Here is a 22,197-nt window from a genome sequence, read left to right on the forward strand (position 1 = left end):
CAACCAAAGCTAGGTGTTCATCCCAATTACCACCCATATCCACCACGCAAGATCTGAGCATGTCTTCCAATGTCTGAATTGTCCGCTCAGGATTGTCCATCGACTTGTGGATGATGAGCTGTACTCAAGTTCAATTGGGTTCCCAAGGCCTTCGCAAACTGTTCCAAAACCTTGAGGTGAACCTAGGATCACGATCCGAAACAATACTCAAAGGCACACCATGCGGACGAACCACATTATCCACATAAAGCCTGGCTAGCTTATCCGAGTATGAGTGATCTTCATAGGAATGAAATGGGCTGATTTGGTCAACCTATCAACAATCACCCACACAGTGTCAATGCCTTTACTTGTCGAGGCAAGCTAGTCACAAAGTCCATGGAGATATCTTCCCACTTCCAACTAGGAATAGGAAGGGGTTGAAGTAATCCAGATGGAGGTTGTCGGACGGCTTTCACACGTTGGCAAGTCTCACACTTGGCAACAAAATCGTCAACATCCGCCTTTAGACCAATCCACCAAAAATGTTCCTTCAAGTCCTTGTACATCTTGGTGCTTCCGGGTGTCTGATAAAGACCGAGCTGGTGTGCTTCCTTTAATATTTCATTCTTAACTTCATCGTTTGCGAGGCACACACGGTCTTCCTCTAAACAACAAAGCACCATCCATGGATATACCAAAGTCGGGATCCGACTCGGGATTCGAAGAAATCTTCTCAACTTTGGTCAAAAACTCCTGATCGAACTCTGCTGAGCAACAATCTTATCTCTAAGACCGGATCTTGCCGTCATGGCGGAAAGAATAAAATCAGAATTCTCGGGGACGATTTCCAAACCAAAACTCTCAATAGAAGACCACAATGGTAAACTCAAAGCATTTAAATCCAAAGTCTTCTTCTGGTTCTTCCTACTAAGAGCATCGGCAACAACATTAGCTTTCCCAGGATGATCTTTGAATATCACAATCATAATCGGAGACGAGTTCCAACCATCTCCTTTGTCTCATGTTCAACTCCTTTTGGGTAAAGAAGTATTTCAAACTCTTATGATCCGTGAAAATGGCAATCTTCTCACCGTAAAGATAATGTCTCCAAATCTTCAAAGCAAAGACAACGGCGGCAAGTTCTAGATCGTGAGTGGGGTAATTCCGCTCATAATCCTTCAATTGCCGAGAAGCATAGGCTACGACCTTGCCATGTTGCATCGGTACACAACCCAAACCAATCTTTGGCGCATCGGTATAAAGCTGTCATACCACCGGAACTATCGGGTATAGTCAAAACCGGGGCACTTGTCAATCTATCCTTCAACTCTTGGAAATTCTTCTCACAGGCGTCGGACCAAACAAACTTCTCTTCTTTCTGGTCAACTTAGTCATAGGAGCAGCCAACCGAGAAAAGTTCTCAATAAACCTTCGGTAGTAACCCGCCAATCCAAGAAAACTTCTTATTTCCGTTACTGACTTCGGTCTCTCCCAATCAGCCACGGCTTGGACCTTTTCGGGATCGACCACGAATACCTTCGGCTGAAACTACATGACCAAGGAAAACCACTCTCTTAAGCCGGAAATCACACTTGCTAAACTTAGCAAACAACTTCTTTTCCGCAACCTTTGCAAAGTGAAACTTAGATGACTCGCATGCTCTTCTTCGCTCTTCGAATAGATCAAGATGTCATCAATGAAAACAATCACAAACTTATCAAGCACATCATGAAATACTCGGTTCATGAGGTCCATGAACACCGCAAGAGCATTGGTCAATCCGAAAGGCATGACTCTAAACTCGTAGTGACCATACCGCGTTCGGAAAGCTGTCTTGAAGATATCACTAGACTTCACTTTCAATTGGTGATATCCGGACCTTAAGTCAATCTTCGAGAACACAACTGCACCCTTCAAGCGATTGAAGAGATCATCGATTACGGGCGGTGGATATCTATTCTTGATAGTCAACTTATTCAACTCACGGTAGTCGATGCACAAGCGCATACTACCGTCTTTCTTCTTGACGAACAAGACCGGAGCTCCCCAAGGTGACACACTAGGCTGTACGAAACCTCTATCAATGAGCTCATTCAACTGATTTTGCAACTCTTTCAACTCGGTAGGAGCCATCCTATACGGAGCTTTAGATACCGGAGCGGCACCGGGGACGAGATCAATAGAGAATTCGACATCTCTGTCCGGAGGCACTCCCGATAGATCATCGGGGAAGACATCAACAAAGTCGTGGAGACAACCCCGACTTCATCGACTCTTTTCTCCACTATACCCTTGCCTTCGGATGAAGCATCATCCACTAGGGCATAGACTTGCATCGGTGCAGACAGCACCTTCTTACAAACCCTTCTCTTTTCACCTTGAAATTCAAAGACCGGACTTCCACAAATATGGACCTGAATCTTCTTTGAGGAACAAAGGAACACGGCTTTGTGGGCTGTCAACCAATCAATTCCCAAAATAACATCGAAGTCCTTCATGTCAAGAATCACAAAATTGGCTTCCAAGTTCTTCTCACCAATCAACACGGGACATTTAGATAACCCCTTATCTAGTTTCACAACAGGACCAGTGGGTGTACTAATCAATAAACAACTAGACAACTTCTCGGGGGTTAGGTTAGTCTTCTTGATGAATGCGAGATGACATGAACGAATGAGATGCACCCGTATCAAATAAGACAAATGCAGAAATAGAAGCGACTAACAATGTACCTGTAATCACATCATGGCTTGGATCCTGCTCGATCTTGGAAATACTGAAAACTCTACCCGAGAGGAGGAGCGGGAGCACTCTTCACCCTGGGGCGGGCTGCTTTGGGCGGGCCGCTCGGACGAGCACGAGCAAAATGACCAGCTTGCTTGCGGTAGAAGCAAACGGGATTGCTTTGGATCCAACGGGGGGTGGCTGCAACGAGAGGAGTTCGAACAAAAGGCCTTGCACTCGCACTTGCACTTGCACTTGCATTTGCTGGTGGTCGGTTTCCGCCATATCTTTGTTTAAACCGGCCGGGCTGCTTGAAAACCCGTGTTCGACCTACACTCTTAGCTTTGAAAGGTAGGAGTGGGATAGGGTGTAGGTCTCACATAACGACGGTCATTGCGATCCACCAGACCAGAATTCCTTGACTGCCAAGGCTTTTGCACACGAGCACTTTCCTTCTCTGTTTCTTCCAACTTCTTCGAGTTACGCACCACTTGAGCATAGCTCACTATAGGCTGGACTGTGAGATAAGCTTTAATGGCGGGCGCGAGTCCTTTGAAGAACTTCTTTGCTTTGGCGAGGTCTTCCTTCAAAGAATGCGGAGCAAAGAAATGAAGCTCCTCGAACTTCTGTTGGTACTCCAACACGGACAAAGTTCCTTGAGTCGGAATCATAAACTCGGCTTCCTTTGCATCCTTCACCGCCTCGGGAAAGTAGTTCATACAAAAAGCCTCTTTGAATAACTCCCAAGTTACAACTCCTGCATGCAAACCTTCCAAAACAGGACGAGTGGAGATCCACCATGCATCGACTTCTTGTTGCAACCACGCTCGGCAAACAAAATCTTACGAGCTTCCGAGCATTGCGGATGTCGGAAAGCCTTCTCCAACTCACGAAGCCACTTGTTAGGAAACAAGGGGTCCTTGGTAACACCGGTAAAAGTGGGTACTTGCATCTTGAGAAAACTCTCCATCGAGGCGAGTATGAGGAGTTCCAGCTAAACCTCCCGCATTCGGGACTGCGGCATGAGGATTCACATTAGCACCAGCCGGGTCTCATTATGCGAGTCATGAAACCCACCAACATCTGGTTGACCGAGCTGCTTCTTTGCTGCATCATATTGCCCATAATATTGGCAATATCTACGAAACTTCCAACATTCGGGGCACCGGGGATCTCATGAGTACCACGATCGGCATTTGGTATCTCACCACCTCCATGAGGTACTTCACCACCTCCCCGAGGTATTTCACCACCTCCATGACCACTTTGGATTCACCACGCCCACTTCTCAGAGTAACCATTCTGCAAAAACCGAGAACATCAAAATACCGAATTTCGAAGATTCAACATAAACCACAAGTCCAAATGATTTGAAAACTTAAATCATGCTCAAATATATCCATATAGTCATCAAACAATATTCCATAAGGCAAAAATCACATTTTCCAAAAATTCAACAGCAAATGAGGTCACTTGTGACCATTGGTCGAGTGGTTGGTCGAGTGACCCGATCGACCAATCGGTCGACCAATGAAGACGAGAATCTGAAAATTCGCATTATAAGCCTCATTTCCACATTCCAACCTCATTCAAACTTCTTCCAAAGGTGAGAGAGCTCTAGGGAAAATATCCAAGAGTTCCCACAAGTGTTCTTGAGGTGATTTAGTGCTTCAACAACAACAACACAACACACCATCTTCACAAACAAGGTAAATCTCTCATTCTTTCTTCCATTTTCATCTTCTCATGCTTGCATTTCAATAAAACCATGCTTCACTTGTATCCAATGCTAGAAATCATGCTTAGGAATGCTTAGAAACATATTCCCTAGGTTTTAAACACAATGACATGCATAGACAACAAGTTTTAACACATTTGGTGCTCATCTCGCAAAGTTTTATACCGAAATCGATATCTTTAGAAAAATTTCGTTTTCTCTCAAACCGCTTGAAATTTTCGCACGAGATCAAATGCTACATGCTCAAGATGACATTGTAGATAGGTCCATACAATTTGATTTAACCAATTTCAACTTTTCAAAAATCCAATTTTGACCTAAATTGCAAAATCCCCAAATTTCTTCTTGCTGAATTTTTCGCTTTAATCCAAGTTTTCGATCGATTTTCATCAAAACAACTTCATAGACATGAAATTCCAAGTATTGTGCACATGCTAGTATGTTCAAATCAAATTTCCCCCAAATTTGAAATTTTCCGAAAAATTACGAAAATACCCTTTTGGCTCAAATCTTGAAATAGCACTAATTGGAATTGTCTCTTGTCTCTTCCACAGATACATCATGCAGAGGGGAGGACGAGGAGGAGGTAGAGGATATCGGTCCTGATAGTGATGATCAGGCCGGAGATGATACAGATATGCGCGAGGCTGAGCCCGTGCATCACGAGTTTCCTTCATCACACTTCGAGGCAGGTGGCCCTTCACATGCGGTTCCGGAGACTTCAGATCTTGGTGCACAGATGAGATCGATGACTTCCATGCTAGAGAGGATGGAGGTCGGGACGAGGAGCAGATGTACGAGAGGATGGAGTCTCGACGAGACGAGATAGAGCATCGGGTGACTCGGCTAGCGAGAGGAGTTCGGAGCATACGAGAGATCGGGAGAAGATCACCTAGATAGATTGTACTTTAGGATTTTCCATTTATGCATTTCAGATGTAATCATTGTAAAAACTTTTGAAATTAATGAAGTTCATTTTGTTTCTCTTTAATTATTGTATGTTATGCACTTTTCTTTTCCTTGCATTAGTGTCATTTGTTCAAGTATAATTATGGTATGTTATTCGAAATGTTCTGTTATGCCTCAAAGTTCAAGTTTCTAATTCGGTGTTCTATTATTCACTTCTAAGAGTAGAAGAGTCACTTCAGATCAATGACTCGGGAATGTTCAGTTGTTGCCTTTTGTGGTTAGGATCTCCTCGAACCTTGGGCTCCGATACCAATCATCACGCCCTCCCGGCCCGGTACCCTATCCGGCATACCCGAGAGTGTGATCCACGGCCCGAAGATCGGGTATCGAGTGATCAACCTCCCACATAAACAATAACATAATCATGAACAACCATAACAAGAGTGCGGAAGATAAATCATAGATCCAATAATGAAAGAATGAATCATAAACGAAACGGAATAATAGATATAATCGAGTGTCAAACGGATAAGTAAAGTGAAGCAAAAATCCCACTTTACATCCAGCGGAAAAGTAGCTCGAAAGAATAAACTAGATAAAAGCTAATCCCCGTAGCAAGTACATTGGGTAACTAAATTATTCTCCACTTTGTAGACGACATCCTTGTAGGTGTAGATCTCATAAATAGCACAAGGACGCTTCCACTCAATGGTCGGACTAAGCATCGTACGAAGCATAACCACCCGTGGAATCTTCGAGTAATTGTGGTAACCGCAATCACCTTCCTGGAGATATGTCTCTTCGCCTTGCGCTTCCTCATAGGGACCGTCATAGTATTCCGTACTGCAGGATAGTCTAACAACATTGTACAATAAAGGAATGAGTTTCAAAGAAACTCGGTAAGGCGATTAAAATCCATAATAACATAAATGGCGGGATTCCAGAACAAACATAAATGCAATATGATATGAGACAAACAACGAATGAATGAATCTAACTCTATGGATGCTTGGTCTCTATTGGCGGACATGCTTTAAGTCATAGCACCGTACTTCTTTAGGAAAGTCCACTCACATCCTCAACCATTTAAGATATCTTGGATTCTCTCACGGATCATTTCACCGGTCTTGAGCAGCCGATTGGTAATGGGTCCTTCATCCCTCGGGACAAACCTTGGCGGGGGGTTAAGTCAACACACTCTCTCACAACCATTTGGTATAAATCTTGGCGCATGTCGGGGTAATACCTAGCCAAATGCAAGTCTTCTACTTGGTTACATCAAGTCGGATCCGAGATACTTCCATTCCTCGTCCCGACGATCCTTTCCGGTATCCTTCACACTAGAGTCCTCATAGTCCCCGACTACGGACTCACCAACCCTATTGATCATCCACATATGGTAAACGGGAAGCTCTCACGTCCTCTCACGGGTTGGTTACCGGTCTTAAGCGCCCGTGAGCCCAAGTCTAACCATATGCAACCCTACCAATAAATGGCCCCCACAATGTGATTCCTGTCCTCTCACGGGTTGGTTACCGGTCTTGAGCGCCCATGAATCCCCATTGCTACCACGGGTCGTTCGGTCTCAATACCCCTCCGATTAGGGTCGACATAACAGGACATCCTAGCCAAACACTACTAGACAATCCTATATATGTCATCCAACGGTTTAGGAAGGTGTCCAGAGGGCATCTCCGGAAACATCCCATAATATTCCCGTAGTAGTCCAAGGACAGAAATGTCAAAAGGACACCTCTCCTTTCCAAACCATACGTAAGCATACACATGCATCAATTCATATCATCACATATATGGTAACTCCATATATGGAAAGAAATCAATATTTACAATCATTTGTATAACATTGGTAAGTAAATCATACATGAATCAATTCAATATGAATAAGTAATGCTACTGTAATCAAGGTTATGCAACAGTAGAATATCATTGTAAGAATCTAATTTAAGAAACATATTAATGATATTCAAATATAGAAACTAGATTCATGCTATCTATGTAATTAAGGAAATAACCATCCTTACCTTTTATAACTCGCAAAGAATCCTAAGAAATCAAGTAAGATCTTGGCAAACTTGAGAAGAAGGTCCTAAACAAGTATATACAACATATTAGGAAAGATCCCTAACAGAAAATATAGCAAAGCATCCGATACTGAGACCAATCTGGAGTTGCTTGTACTCATTGGTCGAGTGGATTGGTCGAGTGGTCCAATCGACCAATCAGTCGACCAATGCGGACGATAGCTTAGAAAATCAGAGTTTTGAGATATGAGATCCGAATTTGGTGGTTCAAAAGGGTACTAATCAAGGGGTAGACTACATCAGTAGTATTCTAGCATATAGGGGACCTCAAAACACTAATCAAATCAAGGTATCAAGATCCAAATTAGGAAACAAAAAGTTACCATAAATAAATCAAACATGGATCTTGATGAATTTTGAAATAGAAAACAAGGACAAGAACTATAGGAGAATGGATCATTGCTTTTGGTAATGAAAACATGAAAACATGCATAGGTCTTCAAGGAACAAGGCTTAGAAGCATAAATCTAAATAAGGAAATAAAACCTACCATATATGTACTATCATGCATCATGAAGAACACATAGTAAGGTAGAAGAGAACAACTAGAATTCTATGGATTATGGATCATAGAAAGAAAACACAACCATTAACCACTAACATGATCAATGAAAGAAGATCCAAAGAGATCGGAATTCAGATTAGGAAATTAACAGAGATTAAATCATGGTTTGATCATGAATCCTTCAAAAGCTTGCAATGATCATGGTTAAGATCATTGTTCTAGCCTTAAATCCTTAGGATGATCATGAGAACATGTTCAGAGATGTTTGCAACAGAGGATGCAGCATCTCTTCTACTGTCTCAACTTAAAAAGGAAAGAAAAACAAAGATGTAGGAGAAGAAGAGAGAGTAGACATACCTTTTGATGCAAAAAGAAGAGTTCCGACGAAGATCCGCCAAGAAAACTCCAAGGATGCAAGAGAGATGACTTGCAGAGGTCTTTGGTTCGTTCCAGAGGGTTTGGAGGCAGCAAATACGAAGTGGACTCGAGGTTAGACTTAAATAGAGCAAGAATCAACCTAATTGCCAAAGACAGCACCCATTGGTCGAGTGGATTGGTCGACTGGCCCAGTCGACCAATCAGTCGACCAATGCAGACAGCAAGGCCAAAACAGGGAATTGAAGGCCCAGATCAAATCCAAACCTAAAGGGGTTTTGCACACAAGTCAAGTGACTTACCTAGTAGGTAGAAATGCCTTCAAACCAAGATAGAGAGCACTCCAAGTTCATCAACTAATTAGATCTTCATCAGGATTCTGTTTCCATAAATAGAACCTCATCATGAACCTTCATGGATTCAAAGCCAGACACCAAGTCCTCTACTGGGATGGCCCAAAGCTGACTTCTTACTTTACTTCGGGTCATCGGACCTACAAATAACAAGGTTTCCGGGTCAAGGTTAGGGCTGGGTTTCACAATTAAGGAAATAACCATCCTTATCTTATATAACTCGCAAAGGATCTTGGGGGAATCAACTGAGATCTTGTCTAAACTTGGAAAGAAAGTCCTAAACAAGTGTATATAACATATTAGGAAAGATATCTAAAAGGAAAGAGATCAAATCATCCAAAATAGACCAAATATGAGGTTGCTATCCTCATTGGTCGATTGATTGGTCTACTGCCTCAGTCGACCAACTGTGACAGTGGCCTACAAAATCAGAGATTTTTGAATATAAAACCGAATTTGGTGGTTCAAAAGGGTACCAAACAAGAGGGAAACTACAAGGATAGTATGCTAGTATATAGAGGACTTCAAAACTCTAATAATATCAAGTCTTCATGTTACAAATTAGGAAACAAAAACTTACCATAATTAGATCAATCATGGTTCTTGAAGAATTCATAGCAACAATCATGGACGAGAAACTATAGGATGATGGATCACTAATCTGATAAAGAATTCATGAAAAGCATGCATAGATCTCCTAGAAAAATAGATCTAAGACTGAAGAACATCAATGTAAATAAGGAAAGAGAATAGATACATGTTTTCCTTCAAAAGCGAGTGATGATCTTGATGAAGATCATCCACCAAGCTTTAGATCCTTAGGAAAAGAGAGGGAATGAGTAAAGTGATAGTTGCAACAGAGATGCAACATCATCTCTACTGTCCTCAAACAGAAAAGGAAAGAAAAGTAATAGAGAATCAAAGACGAAACATAGAAGAGGATGATCACATACCTTTTTGTGTAAATGCAAGAGATTTGACGAAGATCCATCAAGAGAATCACCAAGGATGCAGAGGAGATGACTTGTAGAGGGCTCTGGTTCGTTCGAAAGAGTTTGGAGGTAGAAAATACGAAGTAGACTCGAGATTGGACTTAAATAGAGCAAGAAAAGACCTAATTAGCAAATCAGATCTCATTGGTCGATTGATTGGTCGACTAGCCCAGTAGACCAATGAGTCGACCAAGCAAGACAGCAAGCCCAAAATAGGGAATTGAAGGCTCAGATCAAATCCAAACACGAAAGGGTTTTGCACACACATCAAGTGACTTACCTAGTAGGTAGAAATGCCTTCGAACCAAGTCAGAGAGTACTCCAAGTCCATCAACTAATTCCTTCTTCATCAGGGTGCAATTTCCATAAATGAAACACTGTCATCAACACTCATGGATTCTAAGCCAAACACCAAGTCTTCCGCTGGGATGGCCCATAGTTGACTTCTTGCCTTACTTTGGGTTGTCGGACCTACAAACAACAGGGTTTCCGGGTCAAGGTTAGGGCTGGGTTTCACAGCTTTCGCTGAACTGATTATTCTTTTTGATCATCGATTCTTTCCTGGATTATTTTTATTGGAGTATTTGGACTAATGTAATCTTTCTATTAATTATTGCACTTATTCTTACTCATGATTATCTATTACTTGCATTTATTATTATTTATGGTAGGACCCTTGATCCTGTGACGGAGTGCACCCACGAGTTGTCAGGTGGGTAACCGAGACCAGCAAGTGGGTGTGACGGTTCTTGTAAAATCCAGCTTTTACCTAACCTTACCCGACCCAGAAATTGTTGTGTTTGTAGGTCCGAAGACCCGAAGTGGTGGTAGAAGGGACTTGTGGACCCTACTAGTTGATGACGTGGTGTCGGAACTCCATTCTATGGACATTGATGATGTTGCTCCTTCCTTGAGCACATTATCAGTGTTAAGTTAGAATCTGCGCACTGATGAAGAGTGAGACAATTGAGATATCAAACGGACTCTTGTACACAATCCAAAGGTATTCCCCAAAACTAGACTTCTTGAGTGAACTGTAGGAGAAAACCCCATGCAATTTGACTTTGTATAGCCCTCCAAGTCCACACCTTAAGTTGCTGAACTATTCTGAAAAATTCTATTGAAACATGTTTGGGTCGATACTGTGGGTCGATACCATCGACCCAATGTATCGATCAACACATGCTGGCCCTAGATTTAAAGATTCTCTGGAATATTCTTCACTCTATTTAATCATTCCTCATGGTTGGAGCCCTATTCCAATGATTGCAACTCCTGAGAACGTGGAAGAGCCTCTTAAGAACACCTCATTGGTAATGGTGAAGCATCTTTTTTCCCCATTAATCATTGTGATTATTATTTTCTGTGCTCTCTCATACGCACACTCAATCTCTCTCTCCCCTCAACGTCTCTCTCTCTCTCTCTCTCTCTCTCTCTCTCTCTCTCTCTTCTTCTCAACGTCTCTCTCTATCTCTTCTTCTATCTTGCTCTCTTCAACTATTATTATTTTCAACAGTTGATCTGTTATTCATTCTTACTAGTTTCTCCGACCATTGATCTGGTTCACACCATGGCTTCTTGATGCATTTCCCATAGATGGCGCCAATTGTTGATACGAAATTCTGCTCGTCCTTCCCTACCAAGTTCCTGCAAAACACGTGCTCAACCTTGGGGGGTCAAGGTACTTCTCCGACGAGCAAGTCAGTACCAAGGAGATATGATCTCAATTACTTAATAAAAAACTCAAGTAACTGATCACACAGAATATGAATACTACTTTTCTTATGCCTGGTTATGGTGTTTATATAGTTTAAGTCGATAGGGTTAGACTCGGACTCCAACTATTAGAAGAGTTATTTACCTGTCTCCTCTTTCTAGATAGTTGATATATAGTAGAAGACTACCTTGATGGAGCTTTCTTGACCGTACAGTCGGACCGACCCTTGATCGGATGGCCGTCCAACTTCTCTAAACTTGATGGTAGGACCGGTAAGGAGATAATGATAGGTCTGGTCATTAATTGGAGTAGTTGGGCCAAAGGCCAAGACCACATGTTAACAAAAGAATAAGAATATTTTGCACTACAAAGTGTACTTGGATTATAAGAAAATCTTTATCAAACATATTACATTTTGGTTGAGTTGAGCAAATGTCCTTCGCAAGTGTACCTTGAGGTCTACATAAATTGGTAGACACTCCAAATTAAGAACATAGATTGAATCTGTCACATCCACCCAGCCAATACCCCATTTGGAATACCCGGGATGTGATCCACAGTCCAAGGATCAATGATCTGAGGTCCATGCCTCCCACATACACGGTAACATAATCATGAACAGTAATAATCAATGGTAAAAAAACAGTTAATACTAAGTATCATGAATAAGATAAGACTAAAAAAATCAGAGTGCGGAAGACAATATACATTAAAGTATAAGCATAATCATAAGGGCGAGAGAAGGTATGATAACCACTCTCTCAGAGCAGCGGAAAAGAAGTGTGATAACGTCAAATACATGTCTAAGTGTGAAGAAATAATCCCAAAAATAAGTTAATTACAAAATCCAAGGTTCCACAAATACACCAGGGGAATGGGGCACTATGCTAGGGTTTCTTCTATACTAATGGTAGTCTCCTCAACAGTACGGATGAAGTAAACCCAACGCTGCCACTCCCGCACAACTGTGGGGCTAACCCTCGTGCGGATAGTAATCCTCCTCGGCTCCAATATACGGATCCTCACCGATGCCACTACCCGGAGGGTAGTATGTGGAATCATAGTCCGCCTCATAGGAGGTGCCATCGTAATCTTCGGTACCTAGAATGTAATCTAAAACATTTGCACAAAAAGGAATGAGTTCGAAGAACTCAGCAAGGAAGTTATTCCATAATTAGAAATCATACACATTCAGAACATATAATAATGTAATGCGATATGGAACATATGATGCAGATATGAGCCTAACTCTATGAATGCTAGTCTTTAGGGTAGACATGCTTTAAGTCATAGCACCGTACTTCTCTGGGTCGTCAGTCACTCTCCCATTTCCATATCTTGGGAATGCCCGGGGAAGATCGGTAAAGTCATCAAAAAGCCGTGGTAAGGGGATCGGTCACCGCTCTCTCACATCACCATTTGGTCAAGTACTGGTGCATGTCACAGTAAAGCCTAGCCCAATGCAAGTCATCTACTCAGTCGGTCAAGTAAGATTCAGATACGTCCATTCCTCGCCCCCGACGATCCTTTCCGGTATCCTTCACACTAGAGTCAGCAAAATCCCGGATTTCGGACTCATCAACCCTATTGGTCATCCACATATAGTAAACGGGAAGCTCTCACATCCTCTCACGGATTGGTTACCGGTCTTGAGCGCTCGTGAGCCCAAGTCTATCCATATGCAACTCTACCAATAAATGGCCCCTTTCAGGTATCCGTAGCATGGTTTATGTCCCCTACCGGATTGGCTACCGGCCTAGAGCGCCCATCCAACCATACACTACCACGGGTTGTTCGGTCTCAATGCCCTTCCGATTCGGGTCTGACACGACAAGGATGAACCTAGCCACATAACTAGACAATCCTATGTATGTCATCCAATAACTCGGGAGAGTGTCGATAGGCACCATCGGAGAACATCCCATACTATTCCCTCCGATGCCCAAGGACAGAAGTGTCAGTAGGACACCCCCCAATCCCAAGTCATACGTAAGCAATCACACATCCAATCTCATCATTTCTCATGCATCCAATGCATATTCATAATAGTAATCAAATCATGATATTGAAACGAATCATTATAAATATAAGTAAATCAAAATGATAAAGTAACACAACAAGAGTATAAAGATTTAAATGCTACTGTTCTAACACATATGTAACAGTCTCATAATGATTGAAAGGAAATTTAGGGATTTCATTCTTTAAATAAAGCATAGTTCAATATTTGATGACTTATATGTTTATGGATATAATCATCCTTACCTTGGATGAATTGATGATGAATTGAGAATACCAAGAATAGTCCAATAGAATTTTTAAGGCCCTAAACAAACATCAATAATAAGTTAGAAAAGAAGTCTGGAAGATCGGATGTCATTTGGGTCAAAACTGACCAAGGTTGCTGTCAGCAACAACTTTGGTCAATGGTCTTGGTCGATGGTATCGACCAATAGGATCGACCAAAATTGTCTTCGGGACAGAATAGTGGATTTTGGTCCGAAATGAGTCTTCCGGTGTTCGGATCAATCTGAAACTTGGAGACATACTTAACAACAGTAGTAGGACACTATAAGTCAAGGAATTAACCCAATCCAATGGTCTAATTAAAAAGCCCCAATTTGAGCTATTAAGTTCAAGTGATAAACATCATGGCATGGGTTGGAATTGATTGCATTGATGAGGAATAGCATGCAATAGTTAGAGGAACTAATAGAAATTCGATTGGAATCATATGGCAATGTTAAACATGAACATAATACATTCTATAGCTCAGTTTGATATCAAATGATATGATGTTAATAGGTAAATCATGGAATACATATGCTAGGCATGAAATATAAGCATAGCATCAATGAATAGCTAAAGAAATCATGAATTGAACATGAATAGGCACTTGGAGTGGTGGTTGCAAGGTTGCAACATCATTCCAAATGTCTCATCAGCAAGGTGACAATAGAAGAGAGTAGAAAATGGTAGGGTAGAGAGTGGAATGAGGAGTCATACCTTAGTGTGGAAGATGAAGACAAGAATCAATGATAAACTATGTGTCTTTGATGAGATACCCTTCACACTAACCAAAAAGCTGCTTTGGGAAGCTCTCCCCACGTTCCCAGGTGAGAAAAATGATTGCAAAAGGCTCAAGGCTCGAGGTCATATTAAATAGAAAAGGAATATTCCATGGAATCATTAACTTGGCCGACTGGGATATTTTGGTCGATGGTATCGACCAAAAGGATCGACAAAAATATTTTCAGCAGAAAACTCAGGTTTAGAACAGCAACTTCAACTAGGGATTTGAAAGGCTATACAAGGTCAAATTGAGTGAGGTTTTCTTCCACAATTCAATCAAGAAGTCTAATTTCGGGGAATACCTTCGGATTGTGCACAGGAGGTCATTTGGTACATCAACCATATTAATTTTCTCCAATGCGCAGTCTTTCCTTAAACATTGACAATGCATTTAAGCAAGGGGTATCATTGTCAATGTCCATGGACTCGGTCTCCGAATCATGATCATCAATCAGAATGGTCCATAAATCTCTTCTTCCACCGCTTCGGACCTGAATACAACAGTGGATCCGAGTCAGGGTCAAGGTTAGAATAGGGCTGGATATTACAGAATCAATCCCTTACCCCCAAAAAAAAATATTGAATCAATCTAAACACCTTGAAATTCAATTTCATGTTGACCATTGCTTATATCATTATATTTTAAAAATTCAAAATTTGTAATATTTAGTAACGAAATATACTATTGGAAACGATGAGTAACATCTTATAACAATTAAACACCCTCTGTTGTGCACAACAATGCATATATATACCAAATAAAAGGCTAAGAAAACAAAAGAACTAAAAGACTATTTTGAATTTTTAAAATTAGGCTTTTAATCTTAGCCTTTTATTTGGTATACGGAGTGCACTCTGTTGTTCACAGCACAAAGATGTGCACAACAGATAATTTTTTTCCAAAATAAACTAAAGACGCACAAATCAACTTTATAAAGTAGTGTTTATTGAGTTGATGAAAATGATAACTATATTTATTTCATAATTTTTCTATCTTATTTAAATAATAATATGATAAAGCTAATGTCTTATAATAAAAAGTGTTAAAACACTCTTTTATTTTTTCAGTTTAAAAAATATATATATATTTGGAAAGGAGAAAGCTAAAGTAAACTTGAGTATGTTATATTAATTAAAAGAAAATCAATTAATCCACATAAATTATTATAAGAGTGATTTGCGATCCATAATAGAGGTGACACATTGGATGCTTAACATCAAGGATTAATAGAATGTTATTTAAATTTGAGTACAACATTCAAAGAAAAGATAATTAACATTGATGCCCTTTATTATAGAAAAAATAATTAAATATTGATGCATTTTTCAGAACTAATGTTTGTTTAGGTGGTTTATATATAAGAGTGAGTAGATGCTGCTTCAGTCCAATCCAAAGTGGTACTCCAACATTTAGATTTATTTTTAAGGATGATTTTCATTTGAATTTTTGAGGTTTTGATAAAGTTATTATTTATTCAGAAAAATTAAATTATTGGGTTTGTCCCTCCTACTTATCGTAAAAAATCAATTATGAACAAATTGTCGTTTTTATAAGTAAAATGTCTTTATTTTTTATTTTTTTTAATTAATAGTATATTACTTTTATTATCCAACGAGGAGTTTTTTTCTTTTCTTTTTTGTTACGGTCTTTACAGATTGACACGTTGGACCGCAGAGAAATACGTAAGCGCGCAAAGCCTGAACAGGAACGCAAAATGGTCTGGGACCCACTTCTCTGACGGGTCGGGGCTGGTACCGATCTGATCCCGAAAAATCGGATTGTATCTAAACGTGCTGACAGATCCAAAGAACGATCCGTTGTATCGGGGGGATCGGTTTGAACTTTGACTGATCCGATAAGAGATTTGTTTCGTAGGATTACATGAGATCGCAACAACATGGGATCAATTCTCTTCTCCGGAGTCTGAACAGTGCCAGGGCGGCGGCGTCTATCCACGGCAACAAAGTCTGATCTGGCAGCTTCACCTTCCTTGTTGTTTCAACGACGATTCTCTTTTAAAATTCTTCGTTTTTGCAGTTTTTGGATGAGAAATTACTGCATTGAGATGATGCGGTTTCAAATTCCCACCTCGAATGAATGTTTGAGAAAAACCTGCACAGCTCCTTTTAATAGACCTAATCCATTTGGTCTCCATTCGATGTTTCTCTTTTTTAATTCCCGAAATCTCTCAGGTCCCTAAAAGAAATTAATAATAATAATAATAATAATAATAATAATTGCCAACTTCTATTATTATTTATTTCTGTCACTACATCGTTTTATTCACACATTCAGTCGCCACTGTCTGAGTGCAACTCAGTCTTGTTTCCCTCTCATGCAATCCACTGCTTAGGCGAAGGAAGCGAAGGTAATGATCATCTCTATTGCACTGCATATGTTTGTGATTTTTCCCATGTGGGTATAATCAAAACCTGGCTTGGATTGAGTGCTTGAACATGTCTTTTCCTTCGGGGACATGGATTTGTGTAGATTTCAACTTGGGTCTTCGATGTTTTCACATGTAGATTTTATTTGAATTTGGTATCGGCTGGTTTTCACGAGTGGGTCTGTCAGAACTTTTTTTCCTCAGTAGTTATTGTTTCTTCTGTTTTGGCTGATCAATGGGAGCATAGTTGAGTTTTTCCATTGGAATTCTCCTGTTAATTGGGATTTGGGAGTCTTCTGATGGGTTCTAGCCCAACTGTATTTCAGTTTTCTGTTTTCATAATCCTCTAGTATTTGTATCTGAAACAGAGTTTTGATGTAGATTAATATTTTGTTCTGTATCTTTTCTAGTAAGCTTTGGGGCTAGGAAATCGTTGCACCTTCACTGTTTTTTTTTTTTTGTTTTTTTATCGAGATCAGGTAACTCCACACTGGGTCAACGATTGCTTATCCCCTGCTGCAGTATGACTAAATTTAAATCTGAAATTCCGGATCCATGTGCTTTTAAGAAAATGAGAGACACAACTTCTTCATATGAATCTTGTCACAATTAGATCTTAACCTGAGGTCTCATGCTATTCTCTATATGATCCCTGTGGTTTTGAAAACTCTGTTTAGTTTCGGGATTATGTTTTGCTACTAATTTCTTAGGAAGAGTTATATTTCTATTCTATTGGCATGGGCTAATAGGAATTGTACATGGCGCTGCCAATTAGAGTGTTGATTTTCTTTCTTATTCTAACATGAAGGTTTTCGCAGAATCTGCACAGATTGCCAACTGTGAAAATGGAGATTACCAATGTTACTGAGTATGAGGCTATTGCAAGGGCAAAATTGCCAAAGATGGTTTATGACTACTATGCATCAGGTGCAGAGGACCAGTGGACTCTTCAGGAGAACAGAAATGCATTCTCTAGGATTCTGTAAGTTTATGTTCTCCAAGAACTTCATGATTGTTAGAGTACCTGCATGGTATTGATTACATTCTTGTTTTAATCTTTTCTTGAAGGTCTTTATTGCTTCTTGAGGTTCATTTCGTTTGTGATTTGCCTTTATGGGCAAAAATGATGAGGATTTTTTTCTTCTTCTTTTTCTTCTAATGATTCATGTGTTGGCCTGTGAACAGTTCTTTTCTTTCTAAAAATGATTTACTGAGTTGATGTGCTCCTTAGTAATTGTTTCTTTTATTGAAAATAGGTTCCGACCTCGTATTCTTATTGATGTGACCCAGATAGACCCGAGCGCTACTGTTTTGGGCTTTAAAATATCAATGCCCATCATGATTGCTCCGACTGCTATGCAAAAAATGGCACATCCTGAAGGTACACATTGTTTCCTTGAACTTCTGTTCTAATCAAGTCTTCACAAATAACTATTTAATGTTAATGAAATGTGATGTATCATATTTTAATTTCAGCTCAGCCCTAGGTCTGTTACTTGATTACTGGATTACAAGTCTTTTTGCCAAGTAACTGATTCTTGGTTTGCTTTGGATAGATCCTTGATGGCCATACTTGGTTTTATAATAGGAGCTGCTTTGAAGACCTCTTCATCTTAAGTTGACTTTAATCGCATTTGGGTGCTAGACAATAGGTGTTTCTACTGTTAGATTGATTCTGAATATGGGAATCTCTAAATTTTTTGAGAATTTGAAGAGTTCTTTTCTCTTTCTTGCTTTTGAAGAAATTGACTCAAATGCAATTCAACCCATTTAGTATTGTGTTGGATACAAGAGAAAAAAAGAATGTTACATTGATATTGAAGTTTTATGTTACATTGACATTGAAGTTTTATGTTAAAAATTTGGATAAAGTAAATGATTTATCAAATTATTTTCTGAATCGAATGTGGAAAATATTTTTTGAGAGGATAAAAGTCAGTTATTGCAATTGTGAAGCTGAGGAAATTTTTTACATTCATTCTTGGGATAGATTATGGGCCTAGATCACATTTTGCAGTCTGAATTTTGTCTATTGTTTCGCTTCAGGCTGCATTCTAGACCCAGAATCTATTTTGAGAGTTGATTTTATTTGAACAAAAAGAGGTATTAAAGTGAAAGTGTCATTTTTTGAAAGTACTAAAACGTGAATTATTATGTTACTGAACTAAAGCTTTCTTCATTTAGGAGAGCATGCAACAGCAAGAGCTGCATCTTCAGCTGGCACAATTATGGTTAGACAAATGATCTTTTCATGACTATTTTTTCCAGTAATTTTTTTGAGTTGTGTAAGCTCATTCGCAGTTCCTGATTCCATGGACCCTGCTACCAACATGTTTCTATTATAGTGATGAAAGCATTTGAAAACACCTTCTGTGTCCCATAGGTGGATAAATCAAGGGTGTTGGAATCTTGAACTTCTTAGCCTACACATCGATATGTTGGCATGTTCAATTATATCTCCCTGATGGTGCTGGTTTTCATAAAATGTATATGTAGTGTAATACTACACTCGCTAGTCAGCACACTAGCTGTTATTGTCAACCAAAATTATCTGATGTTCCTATTATACTTTGATGCTTCTTCCCGAAATACATAACTGTTCTTAATGCTCACAGTTTTTTATTTGTGTTAGAAATGCAAAAATCCTGAACATTTTGTAAATGTTTTTTTTATGATGTATAACTTCCTATGAGCACTTTGTCACATTTGATTTGTTTATGAACTGTCCATCCAGACATTATCCTCTTGGGCTACCTCAAGTGTTGAAGAGGTCAATTCTACAGGGCCTGGAATTCGCTTTTTCCAGCTTTATGTAAGCTTCACCTTTTTTAATCATCTGATTGCTGGCATTTTTGGTTGGTTGGACTACTTTGTTGCTTATCTTTTTTGGAGAACAAAATCTTGATCAAGTACTTTTATGCTTGTTGTCAGGTAATGAAAGACAGGAATGTAGTTGCACAACTTGTGAGAAGAGCTGAAAGGGCTGGCTTTAAGGCAATTGCCCTCACTGTTGATACTCCAAGACTAGGTCGCAGGGAAGCTGATATAAAAAACAGGTACACCTGAAACATGCCAGATGATTAACTTGAAAGATTAGGTTGAGTAGTGTTAACGAGGCATCAACCTATGAATGTTGATTTTCGAGGTCTTAAACCAAGAATCTGAAAACCTTTCCTCTTTTACTACGGATGTATCTCATTACGTTACAAATTTCTGACTTTTAGTTCTTTGTATGCCTGCAGGTTCACTTTACCACCACACTTGTCATTGAAGAATTTCGAGGGTTTGGATATTGGCAAGATTGATAAGGTGCGTTTTTTGCACAGTTTGTGGAATTTAGATGGATAATTTCTCCCTCCTCTTATGGTGTCATCTTTGATCTGTTTCTGGGGTCGTGCAGACACGTGACTCGGGACTTGCTTCATATGTTGCTAGTCAAGTTGATCAATCTTTAAGCTGGAAGGTATGTTTTGTGGAAGTGGATGGTTAGTGTTCTTAATTCAAAGGGTTTGGGGTTGATTACATCAGTTATTACCAAATTTGGCAATGTCTTCTGGTTCATAAGTTTTCCCATTTGGAATTGCCTTCTGAAACTTCTGTTTGGGATTTTGCCAGGATGTGAAGTGGCTTCAGACAATCACTTCATTACCAATTCTAGTGAAAGGTGTTTTAACTGCAGAGGATGGTAAGTGACAGAAAGTTTAACTTATCCTTGCCATTTTTAATCATGGTCAATGACACCTTAAAGTCATCACCTAGATAAGTTTCTTAATCTTTTGATCATGCAGCAAGATTATCTGTACATCATGGAGCAGCAGGTATTATTGTGTCCAATCATGGAGCTCGCCAACTTGATTATGCCCCTGCCACTATCATGGCTTTGGAGGAGGTCTATTTTCTTCCTTTTTAACAAAATTATGTAGTTTTATTATCAGAACTTTATGTATATATTTGCTTCCCTTCCCCTCACCTCAAAAATCTTAATTTTATACTGCATATACTTGCAATTGCTTGACAATGTTCCTCAAAATTTAGGTTGTCAAGGCTGTAAAAGGCCAAGTTCCTGTTTTCTTGGATGGTGGAGTCCGGCGAGGGACAGATGTCTTCAAGGCATTGGCACTTGGAGCTTCTGGAATATTTGTAAGTTGATGAATTCTCATGAATATTGTGGCACAGAACATGATGGTGTTTACCGTTTCCATAAGGTCCTCCTGTCTGACCCTATTTTCAATCTCAGATTGGAAGGCCTGTTGTCTTTGCTTTGGCTGCTGAGGGTGAGGCTGGTGTAAGGAAGGTACTCCAAATGCTTCGTGATGAGTTTGAGCTTACTATGTCATTAAGTGGATGCCGCTCACTCAATGAGATCACTCGTAACCACATTCTAACTGAATGGGACCGGCCTCATGCTTTCCTTACACCAAAGTTATAAAGATGTCGTGAGTATCACCGATGTGCTTAAGGTATCACCCAGTTTGTCTAAGGTTTCGATTGCATGATCAGGAGCCTACCTGCTGTTTGATGAGCTAATTTCCAATCAATGGGTCTTGAGATAATTTGAAGAATTTAAGCTTTTGTAGTGATGGTGTTGCCCTGTATGTATTTCTTTTTCCAAAATAGGATACTTTCCTGAATAATAATACAAGGCGTGCGATGTTGACTTTCTCCAAGGATATTGTTAGCATCAAATAACAACATGAAAACCTAAACCTGAATGCTGTTTCATGTACTTTTGCTCCCAATGTAATCCCTGCATCCTAGTTTCTAGATTTGCTATAATGGCCTGCAAAGTTATAAATTCTTCTTCAGTTCCATTATTTTATGATCATGCTTTCTTTCATATTGAGGATGGTTAGTCCCCTTATTTCAGTTCTGGGTTGTCTTTCTTAGAAACCATAAAACCTATTCAAACTACTCCCAATGTATCTGCAATAAGCATTTCTTGTAGAAATCCTGTTCCTTAAAATCAGAACTTTGGTGGATTTTTGGGTCGCACTTACCTAAAACCCTGACCTTTAATACCCTCTAATCCTAAACCCTGACCTTGAATACCCTCTGATCCTAAACCCTGACCTTGAATACCCTCTGATCCTAAACCCTGACCTTGATAGGTAAAGTCTAGCTGCGATATTGTCGGATGCAAAGCATTTTTTTTTTTGGTTTTGTTGTAATTTTAAGTTAGTAGACTGGATTTTACATCCAAGGAGGGAAGAAATCCATGGATTCAGATCTTCTAAACTTGAAATAGCTTTTAAGCTCAGTATGTATAATGCATTATATCAATTTGTGTCAAAATATTAAAAAGAGGAAACTTGTATCCCTCCCTTGTATTTAAAACTCTATT

The 22,197-nt window shown here is 39.7% G+C and overlaps 1 protein-coding gene across 2 annotated transcripts; it reads left to right on the forward strand.

The window, feature by feature from the left end:
• Nucleotides 1–16,375: 16,375 nt before the first annotated feature.
• LOC149005331 (glycolate oxidase-like) lies at nt 16,376–21,997 on the forward strand. Of its 2 annotated transcripts, XM_089168387.1 has the most exons (12): nt 16,376–16,838; nt 17,675–17,838; nt 18,113–18,237; nt 19,041–19,087; nt 19,591–19,668; nt 19,788–19,912; nt 20,099–20,165; nt 20,257–20,319; nt 20,472–20,541; nt 20,645–20,745; nt 20,892–20,996; nt 21,094–21,977. In XM_089168387.1, exons 2-12 carry the CDS (start codon nt 17,702–17,704, stop codon nt 21,283–21,285), a joined length of 1,110 nt encoding a protein of 369 aa, XP_089024513.1. In that variant the 5' UTR covers nt 16,376–16,838; nt 17,675–17,701; the 3' UTR covers nt 21,286–21,977. The 2 variants fall into 2 exon arrangements, with proteins under 2 accessions (XP_089024513.1, XP_089024514.1); XM_089168388.1 differs by lacking the exon at nt 16,376–16,838 and having other exon boundaries at nt 17,732–17,842; nt 21,094–21,997.
• Nucleotides 21,998–22,197: the final 200 nt, after the last annotated feature.

Source organism: Hakea prostrata, chromosome 9 (assembly GCF_041222555.1).
Source record: "Hakea prostrata isolate BN-2017 chromosome 9, UWA_Hpros_2, whole genome shotgun sequence".
In the NCBI taxonomy this organism is placed as follows: domain Eukaryota; kingdom Viridiplantae; phylum Streptophyta; class Magnoliopsida; order Proteales; family Proteaceae; genus Hakea; species Hakea prostrata.